Source organism: Periplaneta americana, chromosome 1 (assembly GCF_040183065.1).
Source record: "Periplaneta americana isolate PAMFEO1 chromosome 1, P.americana_PAMFEO1_priV1, whole genome shotgun sequence".
NCBI classification, from domain to species: Eukaryota; Metazoa; Arthropoda; class Insecta; order Blattodea; family Blattidae; genus Periplaneta; species Periplaneta americana.
In genome coordinates, this window is record NC_091117.1 from 17,919,505 (window position 1) to 17,933,371 (window position 13,867).

The 13,867-nt window shown below is 36.5% G+C and overlaps 1 protein-coding gene across 4 annotated transcripts in view; it reads right to left on the minus strand.

Annotated features, from left to right (window-relative positions):
- LOC138710146 (uncharacterized) overlaps positions 1 to 13,867 on the minus strand; it is a 275,652-nt gene that overhangs the window by 16,945 nt on the left and 244,840 nt on the right. For 2 of the 4 annotated variants that reach the window (XM_069841180.1, XM_069841108.1), the window contains one exon: positions 6,684 to 6,758. The exons of the other annotated variants lie outside the window; for them this stretch is intronic. In XM_069841180.1, coding sequence (XP_069697281.1) covers positions 6,684 to 6,758 — 75 coding nt within the window. The remainder of the gene's footprint in view (positions 1 to 6,683; positions 6,759 to 13,867) is intronic. 4 annotated transcript variants of the gene reach the window in all.

Sequence of the window (13,867 nt, forward strand, 5' to 3'; positions counted from 1 at the left end):
TGTACTCTTAATCTCTTGTTTTTTTTTTTTTTCAGTAGGTTATTTTACGACACTTTATATCTCAGGTTATTTAGCGTCTGACTGAGATGAAGGTGATAATGCCGGTGAAATGAATCTGGGGTCCAACACCGAAAGTTACCCAGCATTTGTTCATATTGGGTTGAGAGAAAACTCCGGAAAAAACCTCAACCAGGTAACTTGCCCTGACCGGGAATCGAACCTGGGCCACCTGGTTTTGCAGCCAGACACGCTAGCCGTTACTCCACAGATGTGGACCTCTTGTTTGGTTACGAACTTTTGTTTCTATACATGATTACAGCATTCTATATGTCCACTGTTCTTCTGATGTAGGCATCTATGAGTGTCAGCTATTAAATTAAATGTCGAAGTTGGCAAACATGGCATTCCATGTAAAAGACATATAAGAAATTTGATTTAACCTTTTTTATTAAATTAAATCAATGACAGTGTTAAGAGAGGATATTTCTCGTAATACATAATTTTGTTAAAAGTTATAACCTAAAATAAAAGTGTTTATATGTGACTAATGAATATTTTCGGAAAGAATTATCACCATAGCACAGGTTTAAATGGTTCCATTATCATTTCAATAACTATTGCAGTTTTTCAATAGGTTATCCTTTACTCAAGTATCACACTGCACTTTTATTTCTGAAACACTCGTGTATGAGGTGGTATCAAATTTTCGAGATTGGTGCTGCCACATGGTCAAAACTCACCTTGAGTCTAAGCACCACCATCACCTTCACAGTAGATCACTTCCGCACATACATACCGGTCCCAGTGATTCTGCCATTTTTAAATGTTTCTGGAAGTCGTTTTCTATGAGGATGTCAAAGTACTGCCTGCATTTCTGCTTGGCTCACCTATACCGTATCAAATCTGTGCCTATCAACTTGATCTTCATTTGGGAAAACAGAGAAAATTCACACAGGGGCCAAGTTAGGCAAGTAGAGTAGGTTGATGGGAAACAACAACGGTGTTTTTTTGTTTTCGGTGAGAAATTTCGTGTTGAACAAGGAAGTACACTGTCGTGATGCAACAGCCAATTCTTTTGCTGTCAAAGTTTGGGGAAACTCCTCGCACATTTTCACACAGCCACTACAAAACATCACAGTAGTAAGTGAAATTTACTGTTTGGCGAGATGGGACGAATTCTCTGTACACACTCCCCTTGATACAAGAAAAATGATGAACATGCTCTTGGCCTTCCTCGCTTTTGATTTTGGTGAATGTAAACTTTTCCACTTGGAGGATTGTTGATTTGTCTTAGTTCATTACCATAAATTCAATTCTCATCGTCTATAATAACTCTGGACAAGAAGGCTGGATCGTCAGAGGTTACCTCCAGAAACTCACTGCAGACAATACAACGCTCCTTCTGATCTATCAGGATTCTTGATACAAATCTGGCAACAACACGATGCATACCCAATTCATCAGTCAGAATCCATTGGCATGTCCCATAACCAATTCTCACTTCATTAGCAAGGTCATGAATGGTTCAGTGTCGATCCTAACGAATGAGCTGGCGAAATCTGGCAACAATGTCAAGCTTTTGACCTCTCTGTGTGTTCGTCATCTTCAACAGATGTAGTCAACACCTGTGGAGTAACGGTTAGCACTTCTAGCCGCGAAACCAGCTGGCCCGGGTTCGATTCTCAGTCAGGGCAAGTTACCTGGTTGAGGTTTTTTCCGGGGTTTTCCCTCAACCCAATATGAGAAAATGCTAAGTAACTTTCGGTGTTGGACCCCAGACTCATTTCACCGGCATTATCACCTTCATCTCATTCAGATGGTAAATAACCTAAGATGTTGACAAAGCGTTGTAAAATAACTTACTAAAATAAAAAAAAAATTCAATAGCTGTACGACTGACCATGAACCACGCATACCATTCAAATACCTGTGTACAGCTCATGCTTTCATTCCTGAATACTCACATAATCACTGCACTTGTTTCTAATGCACTTTTCTATAGATTTGCACAAAACTTGATGTACACACGCTATTCCTTTCTTGGATCCATCGCAATATCACCACACGCTAAGTACATGTACTCCAAATAAAAGAACGTAAAATGTCAAAGTATCCACTCACTGAAATTTTGTATACTGACTTGCGATATACGCTAGTACTGCCCTCTTCTGTAGCATTATGCTAACATTGATCAAATGGGAGCACCAGTCCCGAAAATTTTGGATACCACACCATATTTTCGACCAAAACTGCACACACCAATTTCAATTTTAATACTATGTGAAGCTTGTAATATGAATTACCACTTTCATCAAAGAGGACAATCACTGAAACAAAGAGTAAGAGCAATAACATATTTCTCTCTCTCTTTTTTAATTATGGTTTATTTAATGGCACTCACAACTGCCGAGCTTATATCAGCATCGCCGGTGTGCCGGAATTTTGTCCTGCAGTAGTTCTTTTACATGCCAGTAAATCTACTGACACGACTGCTATTGACCTGGGCCGGGAACTAACCCGCAACCTCAGGCACAGCAGGCCAGCACTTTATCAATTGCGCCACCCAGGTCGACTCTCTCTTGTTAACAGTCAATATGTTTAATAACAGTACTACATTTATGCAAACAAATATGGTGTTCTTACTTGCAAATTTCTAATAACAAACCATGAAATAGGTGAAAGTGACAGCAATTACTGATGCATATTACAATTCTGTATGTTTTGTTTTATACTTTATGTTAACAATTTTTTTTTTGAGAGTGCACTGATAACTGAACAGCTAGCACATTGGTTTTCCATGCTGCAGAACAGAATTTAAATCTCAGAGAGTCCAAATAAAATTTGTGGTTGTCAAAAACAGTGGTTGTAAACAGGTGTTTGAGGGGCAGACCCAATTCTCGATCAACTATTACCATCCTTGATACAGGGTGTATCTAAATTCAATACTCAAGCTTCTAGGGATGATACAAGAAACCAAAACAAACGTTTCTTGTTAAATGGCCATGGGACAGAAACTAATTACTGAATGACAAAACCAGAAACTGTACTGTACAGTAAGGAATAAAGAAAACAGGTGTAAAGTTACTTATGACACTCGTACCTCAAAATAATTTCAGTTTGTAATCTTTTACAAAAACTGTTCAGAAGTGTGGCCTCCTGCATCAATACAAACTCTGCAAAGATGTGTCACTGCCTATCGTAGTACTGTCATTTCAAGTTATCTTGAACTTCCTGAGCGGGGACAGAGAGGCAGAGGGAAGGAAGTGCGTAACGTGGGTGGATCCAACTGAGCTGTTTGCACATGCTCCGCATCATAATCTCTTGTCAAATACATAGAACTATTTCCTTCACTGCGTACCAGTAGTGTTAACATGGAGGAGCAACCACATGGTAATAATTATGGTGAAATCACACCACCGCAGAAAAAAGTAACGCTGTTATCCACAGCGGAGAAAGAGAAATTATCGCAAATATAATATAAGTGTTGCGAGGGGGAAAAATTAAACAAATGTTTGCTGGAACCTCTTGATAAGGAATATGAGAAAGTGGCTAAATACTCTGGCAGAAGTATTAGTTCCGTGAAGAGAATTAAGAATAATATTGAATTACAACCGACTGAACCTCACACTACTCCGGGAAAGAATACGTATGTAATGTTTAGAAATTATTGCTATAATAGTTATGTACAATAGTGTGTGTACTGTGAGCGACATAATGAATTACTGTTGTAAGTTATTTTGTTATAGTTCTGCAAAACATACTATTTCATTCCAGAATTAGGACTTGTGTAAAGTTGAAGTGGATGACTTCGATCAACATGTCATTCGGGATACATCAAAGAATTCTATCTTGTTCAGAAAATAGTACCTACGTTTAAGAAGATAATTCCGAATGGATGATGCCATTGACGAAATAATAATTAATTTTGGATCAAGCGATGAAGGTGATGACGATGATGACAGCAATGATAGGAATATGGATTGTGTATAATTGTAAATGAATGTAAATTCAAATAATAAGCCTGTAAAATATTGTTATAGGAATATGTACATATCAGCCTAGGTGTAAGTAATGTAGGCCTACCGCCATTGCCGGTCCCCAGCTCGGATGAGAGAGGAGGAATGTACACACGATTATATTTAAATATTTACTCATTATAGGTCAATTAAAACCTGCTACGAAGCTATGTTCTCCTCTCAAAACCAGAGTGTCGTGAGATGATGTCTGTATTGAGCCAAGTTCTTTTACAGTAGAGAGCTGTGAAGTGAAAGAACCAACGTTTTCTGAAAAGAGTCACGTTACCCGAGGGAGGGGCATCCTTGCCGTGCCGTTACGTTGATGAATACATGCCGTACAGAGCAGTTCGAAAGACAGACTTAGGAGATGTAAGGTTCAAGATAACTTGCAATAACAGTACACAATGTGCTGTTGAGCATCAGCAACTGCAAGCACCCGAGTGAAAAGCTCTTCCTTCGATTCAATTGGAGTCTCATACACCAGGCTCTTCTAGTGCTCCCACACACAAGAGTCAAGTGGATTGGCTGTTGCTTGTTCTCCTATTCTCCCATTTGACTTCTGTGTGTGAGGGCACTTTAAGATCCTGGTGTACGAGAATCCAATTTAATCGAAGAGCTTGTCGCTCGGGTGCTTGCAGTTGCTGACACTCTACAGTACATCATGTACGACATGCAATGACACGTCTTTGCAGAGTTTGTACTGATGCAAGAGGCCGCACTTTTGAATAGTTCTTGTAAATTATTACTCATTGGAATTGTTTTGAGGGATGAGTGTCATAAGTAACGTTACAACTGTATTTTCTATTCCTTATAGTACAGCACAGTTTCTGGTTTTGTCATTCAATAAAGTTATTAGTTTCCGACCCATGGTCATTTAACAAAAAAACGTTTGTTTTGGTCTCTTCTATCATCCCTAGAAGTTTGAGTAATGAATTTAGATACACCCTGTATAAATGCTGAACACTGGACAAGTAAGTCCTGTGGATCCATCTTCACAAGGTGCAGCTTAGGCAATATCTACTATGACGGCAAAGTGATCTACAGTATATTAGTCCTACAGGAATGACAGGGGTGTGGGAGGAGATAATGTTATCAGTGGTAAAAGAAGCATGGGGTAATGTAAGATAATCGTTCTGTACTTTTAAAAATTCCAAAACTCTGATTATCTCCGTATAATATTGGATCATTCACATTTGAAGTTATTCTTCTGCTACTGAATACAGATCGAAGCATAAATAATTGAATCTGAGGTAAATGACTGCCAACATTTTTTATACAGGGGAACTGTAATTAATGTCATTAATTTCAGGGGTTATTCTTTGAAATATTTCAAACAAAAAAGTTTAATACAATTTTGCTCGTTTTTGCTTCCTTTCCAAAATAAAAATTGTTTTATATTAAACATTTCATTTTGGGAAAGCCATTGCTTTAATTCCCGATATGCTCAGTCAATTTAAGAGAGCAGTGTATTATAATAAATTACTGAAATAATTTCAGTTTTGTCCTTTAAGTGTGCAGAAATTTGAATCGAACAAATGTAACTTTTCATTCTGCCAAGGAATTTTACGTTACATTTGTTCAGATCAAATTTCTGCACATTTAACAGACAAAACTAAAATTCTTCCAATCATCCATTATCATAATACACTGCTTTCTTAAATTGATTGAGCATATTGGGAATTAAATCAATGGCTTTTACAAAACACACTATGAAATGTTTCATATAAAACAATTGTTATCTCGAAAAGGAAGCAAAAAATGATAAAAATTGCATTTAACATTTTTTTGTTTGAAATAGCTCAAAGAATAACCACTGAAATTAACGACATTACATACAGTCACCCTGTATATTCTCAGGAAACTTATAAACAATAATTTACAATAGTAAATGTGTAATATTACTGTTCATTTGTGCAGAAAAAGTTATTAATGATCCCGCCTAACAAATAGAATTCTTCATTGTTCTATATACACTTTTAACACTTAGATAATAATCACTGGTTAACTTGCAACTTCTTTATGTGTTAAATTTTAGATAATTACTTGGCTGACTAGTTTCGAAGTGTTATTGGACCATGAAGGATAACACTTCAAAAGTAGTCAGCCAGAAAAAGTTAACACAGTAAAGAAGTTGTAAGTTAATCAGAGCAATAGAAGTTCATAACATCGTTTTAAGCTGAGTGCAGAAACTTAATGGAATGGAAAAGATCCTCCGGAACAGGAGCAATTTATATGTCAAATTTATTTAGGCAAAAGTATCTTTAGTAGGCAACCATCTAGAAGGATCAATATATTACCTACAAAGAAGAAATATAAAGTTCATATTTTGTGTTCTATATTTAAAATAAACAGATCTTCATCTCTAACATTCGAATATCAGATCACTACTGTACGGCATTTTCAATAAAAAAGAATTAAAAATGAGGCTTTCTCGCATTAAAAATTTAGTTACAGAACTTAGTTTTTTTTTTTTTTACTAAAGGATGGTGACCACAAAGGATATGTGATCAATTGAATACGGTAAGGATAACGCTGCTGACACACAGAACTGTTGTTACTTTCAGTGTCAGCAACACAAGCATTCATAAAACCATGAGGAAGGAGAATTTTCATGTCCCTATACAGGAAAGGTATGCATCACCCCACCTCAAGGTTTCACAGCCCTACCTTCAACGATTCCAGCAAGGCAGCTTTGCGACTTTGAAAGTTGCGAGTAACCCTAGCGCCTTCAAATGCAGAATCCTGAAAAGTTGCATGATACATCACTTAAAGACACAACATTTCGCAAGTCACTTTTTTTATTTATCGGAAAACAGCATGGCATCAGAGCTAATGAAACTGATAATTTAGTCAGCCATGTGTGTTTCAGGAATTTAGAGAACTATTCACAAATTTTGCAATATGCACCATATTTGATGATGTACAATCATTGAAAAAGAACTCGGAATTCGAGAAAAATAATTAAATGACATATCTCTAGTAAATTCATAATCAAGAATATAAAAACTTTCAATATACTCAAAATTTCGCGAACTTGCACAGGGCTCCAAGTAAACAATTTCGGAATAGGAATCTATTTGCCTCGAATTTGGTAGCACTACTATTCCCTAGGCACTGCCACACATAAACCACTTTGCACACTCTATAATGATTGCATACCAATGGGACAAATGCTTTCATCTTCTAAATAAATAATTCAATATAGTTCTGAGAAAAATCACTTGCCAGACTGTAGTGTCACGAAACCGTAAGATTGTTATCCACAAGAGCTGGTGATCTGCTCGCCAGACTGTGATACCAAGAGACAGCAGGAGTTCTGGTCGCTTAGGTTTGACTCACTCTCTACAGGGTGTAACAGGATCTCTCCGACAAACTCTGAGGAATGATAGATAGGCGTGCTTCTAAAAAGGACATATAACTCTTGACGGATGTGTCATTGAGCATATGTTCCTTAACAAAAAATTACCATCTCTGTGTGATCTATCATTCCTCAAAGTTTGTCAGTGACGCCCTGTTATAGACTCTGTATTTACGCATTTGGATGTCAATCTAGTATGGGGGGTGGGGGGGGGGAGGAAGAGAGGCCTTAAAATAATCAAGTGGAACATAAGAAAACTGTTGGTATATGAATGATTTAAGTATATTAAATCCTAGTTACAGCGGCTCAAAGTGTAAAATTTATGGCATGATACCACGGACTGAATCTCAATGCAAGCATATCTACCATGATGTTATGATAATAATGATAATAATAATAATAATAATGATGATAATAATAATAATAATAATAAAAAATATAAATATGACTATAATGTGTAATTATTACCACAGTTGATAAAGTGGATTAGATGTGGAAGTAACCAGTGCTCATAGCACTGCAAATTGAATCTTGCAGATTAATCCTAATGAAAAATTGTTCTACTTGCAGACCTGTGCAAACTCCCGAGGTTTAACCAAACCTTTTTAAATCATTCTGTGTAATATCAATGGCATCAATATAGCATTTACTGATTTCTCAGTACTGTGTAAAATATAGAATTGAATAATATATTAAAAATTAACTTTTCTTTGAATGTTATGTTAATAAAAAAAAATTCCAAGTCAATTTATAGGGTATACTTTAACGTCTGTATAACAAATACATGCTAACATGTATCAAAGAATCCACAGTATATTCCTGTAATATTCTTTAAATGGAAAACAATTGTCACATTAACAAGAAAAGTATTTTCATACTGCAGTATCATATACAATGCGTATACTAACTGGTTCTGCAGAAAAGGCAAGCAGAACGCGGGGACTCGAGGAGTTGTGTTGGTATCAGTGCAGGTAGTCAGTCAATGACCTTGGTGATGGGAGGGAGCAAGTGGACAGTCACATTATTTCTACATTCAAACCAGGCGCTTCACAGTACCAACCTTGCATCGGCGCTGGGTCGAATACTGCCGCTTGCTTCATTGAGGAGCCAGTTAGTAAACACACTGTATTTTTTCCAAAGTAAATGCAGCATCAGACTCTAAGTGCAGTCCAGTATGGACTATTTGTAACAATAAAACTGTCAACTGAGTTTCACTTCATAATTAAAGTATATACTGGGTGTCCACGAGTTAGATTGATTGAAAACAGCTGAAACTGCATTCCTGGAGCCATGAATATCGGCTGCCACAAGTCATGCTAGATGATAACCAGTTTCATACATAGTTGAGCTTTCATGTGGAGCCTGTCTGGCATGTTTATTCCTCTGTGCATGGGTTACTGTGTAACATGGTGAGAATTTGATATAATTTAGAAAAAAATAATGTTCATGTAAGACAATTATGTGAAAAAACATTCTTAAAAATCCTGCAAGAAGACCAAAATGTTCGATAAGGCAGAATAATTAATTAGCAAGGGTTTGTGGCCTCCCAGAGCCAATCTATGTCACTTTTATTTTGTGAGCTACCCTCAAACAAAAAGTATATGCAAACAATCCACATAATCTGGAGAATTTCAAGAAAAATATCCGACAAGTAATTGTATGCAGGTTTAAGGGTATATGTACGTGAACGACCACAAATATTATCAGAACATCCAGGCTTTAAATTTCTAAAATTTTCTAAGGAAATCAACCCACAATTGGACAAAAATTACAAGGTACCACAACAAGACTTATTACAACTTAAAAATCTGATAAAAGTATAAAAAAAGGTTACTAATAATATTGTTTTAGAATTCACTTTATAATTTAAATAAAATTTTACAAAATTTGAGAATTTTCACACATATTATTTCATAAATTCACAACCACTAGACATAGAATTCTGAAATTTTGTACACCGATTTAACATGCATTTATGCAAAAGGTAGGCTACAAAAATGCCCATTTCTTTGAAAGTAGAAAAATTAGGTCACAAAACATTATGTAAATTTTAATATATTTTATATAGGACAAATAAAGAATTAACTGTATCAAAACAAACAACTCTGCATGTCTGAGAGTAGTCTACTTTTCAGAAATAAGTTTTTATTACATGCAGGAAAAGTACTAAAGATGTCAGAGACCATAATAATGCTGTGGTTACCAAATGATGTAACTGCATAATTTTGTTGTTTTTTTTTCATACTTTGATAAAACTGGTTTGATAAAAATATCATTAGTAACTTTTTTTTATATATCAGATATTTAAGTTCTAATAAATCCTGTTGTGGTACCTTGTAATTTTTGTCCATTTGCGAGTTCATTTCTATATAAAATTTTAGAAACTTATAGCCTGCATTTTCTGATAATATTTGTGGTTGTTCACATACATATATCCTTAAGAGCAGAGTGTGAACACTTCAATCACCATGACTATCACCTATTTCTAATAATTGAAGTAAATATGCCAGTAAACTAAGTTATTAAAACAATAACTGACACCAGAGTGGCACAGCGGTTTGCAATGGCAAAACACTGCCAGATCAACGTGACTGGTGGACACCCATTAATGTGTGTTGTGAAGTATGAATAAGTTTACTTGAGTATTTTAAGTACACCTGCAAAACAAAGATGTTCCTGGTGGATATACAGATTGCAATTTTTCTAAAGGCCTCGTCAAACAATGCGGACTGTCCGCATGAACGGTATCGCAGTCCGCCATGGACTGGGGTAGTCAAACAGAACGCAGACAGTGCAGGACGAACCAGTGTGGAAACAATTGTTACGAAGTGCAATACTCATTGTATTTTCTCGATTTTGTTCCTAAATTTGTTTGAAATTGTACTTTTACTTTTTTTTTTCGCTTGGATTAATTAATTAACATGTCCAAGAAACGTATTTAATGCGTCCTTTCACGATAAATGCAATTGCAGATGATAGAGCAAAACAAAATTACAATAAACGACTTAGTAGAGCATGATGTGTAGTTTAAAATGCCTTTGACAGTTTAATTCAGAAGTGGTGTGTATTTTTTTAAGGCTATAAAGTTTGATACTGATTCTGTAGTTCATGTTGTCAAAGCTGCATGTTGTCTTCATAATTTTATTAGAAATTCCACACAACATGGTGCTAGTGAACCAGAAATAGAAGAAAATAGCACAGTCATGAATCAACCTGCCCATGTTTTTTCAAACATAGGTCGATTGAGAAAAAGATCGAGTATTGCTGCCTATACTGTACGAAACCATTTTGTTAATTACTTCAACTACCTCATTTAATAACTAAAGAGCAATGATTTCAACTATAGGTAATTATGAACAGTTGTGAGGTTAACTACATTGATCAAACAAACTTGTACTTATTTAATGTACCGAAGTACATATATTTCCATGCAGATATTCTGCGTCATCATACGATGAAAGAGTAATGGAACGGAGAAAAATTCTCTCCGGCGCCGGGATTTGAACCCGGGTTTTCAGCTCTACGTGCTGATGCTTTATCCACCAAACCACACCGGATACCACCCCGGCGTCGGACAGAATCGTCTCAGTAAATCACTTGTGATTTAAGACGCCGCTTATTCCGTCGGATCCTGGCCAACTAGTCACTCATAACGAGTGCACCTCAGCACATGTGTGGACTTTAGTCCTTCGTTCATAGACATCTATGATGTAGTGCAGAGGGCGGCCAGTAGAGGGAACCCAAGAGTTGGAACTTAAAACTGAGAAGATTCTGTCTGACGCCAGGGTGGTATCTGGTGTGGCTTGGTGGGTAAAGCATCAGCACGTAGAGCTGAAAACCCGGGTTCAAATCCCGGCGCCGGAGAGAATTATTCTCCGTTCCATTACTCTTTCATCGTAAACTTGTACTTGTTTTTTTAAAACAATTTGAATTCTGTAATTATATAATAAATACAATAAACTTTCTGGTGTGATGGAATTTCTCTGCAATTTTTTTCCAAGATTCACTTTTTTTCACCACATTTTTATAGTCTGGATGCTGCGTACCATATAAATGGACATATTCCCACACAAATTCAATTAATTTTCCCGTTTCATCGGCCATTTTTTAGGCCACATGCTGTTTGATTAGATATACAATCTAACGTAATACAGAGTTCGCGGCAGACGGTCCGCGTTCTGTTTGACCAGGCCTTAAAACTCTATAGCCAATGTGCAAAATATAAATAATTTTTATAATTTTCATACATAAATTTTTTTAAGTATTCCCTTATACTCAAATCCAGAAGCAATTATTTTCAATGTAAAGATACAGAGAGAGGCAGTGAAAAGTTACCGCACTATGCAAGGAATGTCGGGGAATAGATTGCCTGACTCACCAGTAAGCTGTAGCAGTGTGGACAGACATTGTTTCATTATGGTAGGCCTAAAATTCCCGAGTGGTGGGGATGGAGTGCACGGACAGCAGGAAGAGTACGGAGTGTTCATCAGTTAAGTGGGTATGTGAATCCTCAGAATTCAAGATATTGGGACACTAGCAATCCTCATGTAGTAAATGAAAATCCTCTTCACGATCAGAAAGTCGGTGTTTGGTGTGGCATTATTGCATGCAGAATCTTGGCCCTATTTTCTTTTATAATGTTAACTCAGAATGATGTGTGTAGCCATTTTTTTAAATACAGACTAGAGAATGAAATAAGACGAGTGATATCTGAAATTTCAGAGGCGGAGAGACGGCGAGTTTAGCAGTGGCGTAGCATCAATGTAAGCTAAAAAGCTCAGCTTCCCCAGTTAATAATAATTTCATAACAAACCTGCAGTTTATGAACAAAATTATTTATTAATTTTAATAGAATTTATATTTGTTACATCAGCTTCTTGTCTATGCGGATGACGTGAATATGTTAGGAGAAAATACACAAACGATTAGGGAAAACACGGAAATTTTACTTGAAGCAAGTAGAGCGATCGGTTTGGAAGTAAATCCCGAAAAGACAAAGTATATGATTATGTCTCGTGACCAGAATATTGTACGAAATGGAAATATAAAAATTGGAGATTTATCCTTCGAAGAGGTGGAAAAATTCAAATATCTTGGAGCAACAGTAACAAATATAAATGATACTCGGGAGGAAATTAAACGCAGAATAAATATGGAAAATGCGTGTTATTATTCGGTTGAGAAGCTCTTATCATCCAGTCTGCTGTCCAAAAATCTGAAAGTTAGAATTTATAAAACAGTTATATTACCGGTTCTTCTGTATGGTTGTGAAACTTGGACTCTCACTCTGAGAGAGGAACATAGGTTCAGGGTGTTTGAGAATAAGGTGCTAAGGAAAATATTTGGGGCTAAGCGGGATGAAGTTACAGGAGAATGGAGCAAGTTACACAACACAGAACTGCACGCATTGTATTCTTCACCTGACATAATTAGGAACATTAAATCCAGATGTTTGAGATGGGCAGGGCATGTAGCACGTATGGGCGAATCCAGAAATGCATATAGAGTGTTAGTTGGGAGACCGGAGGGAAAAAGACCTTTAGGGAGGCCGAGACGTAGATGGGAGAATATTAAAATGGATTTGAGGGAGGTGGGGTATGATGATAGAGACTGGATTAATCTTGCACAGGATAGGGACCGCTGGCGGGCTTATGTGAGGGCGGCAATGAACCTTCGGGTTCCTTAAAAGCCATTTGTAAGTAAGTAATAGAATTTATATTTACGCGTTAAATATTGTGATGCGGCAGCTTAGGATAATTTGTGATGCAGCAGTAAACTTGAAGCCTGCACACACCAGCTTCCAATCCCCTCATTCTTCTGTGTAACCCACCCCGCAGATTTTCCATCTCTTTCTAACAAAACTACCCTGGTCGCAAGGCTTGCAAGAAGCTAGCTTTAATATTGAAAAGAATTTAGTTTCCAAGTTATCCCTTTCGTGAGTTGTGTTTAGTTGAAGTGTTAGTGTGCATTGTGGCTGATATAATAAATAATGAGTGAAATAACAGTTCCTGACACCAATTTACTTGAATGTTTAAGACAATTACATTTTCAAGACTGACTTACGAACAAAAGTGTGATTTAAAAAAGACCGACTCCCTTGCTGTCAGTGAAGGACACAACCAAGACAGACGCATACTCACGTAATTAATTACTAATACTGTATTTATTGACCGTTAATATTGTGCTTTCTCTAAAATATATGACAGGGAATAAGCTAATGTTAAATTATACCTATAGGTGTCTATTTGTTAGAGATATGTGTAAACCATGAAATCATAATTTACTACGTACTATTTGAGGTCATGTCTTATCGGTGTTACTTACAAGGTTCCAACCAATCTTCGGACTGCTGACATTGACTACTATTTATTTTAAGACTATATTTTTGCAATACGTTTTCTCATATTTACAGTAGTGGCAAAAAAAAACTGGACCAACCCTTGTAGCTGATTTCAGAGCCTTGTTCACTCCAGAGCACGATAGACTGGTAACT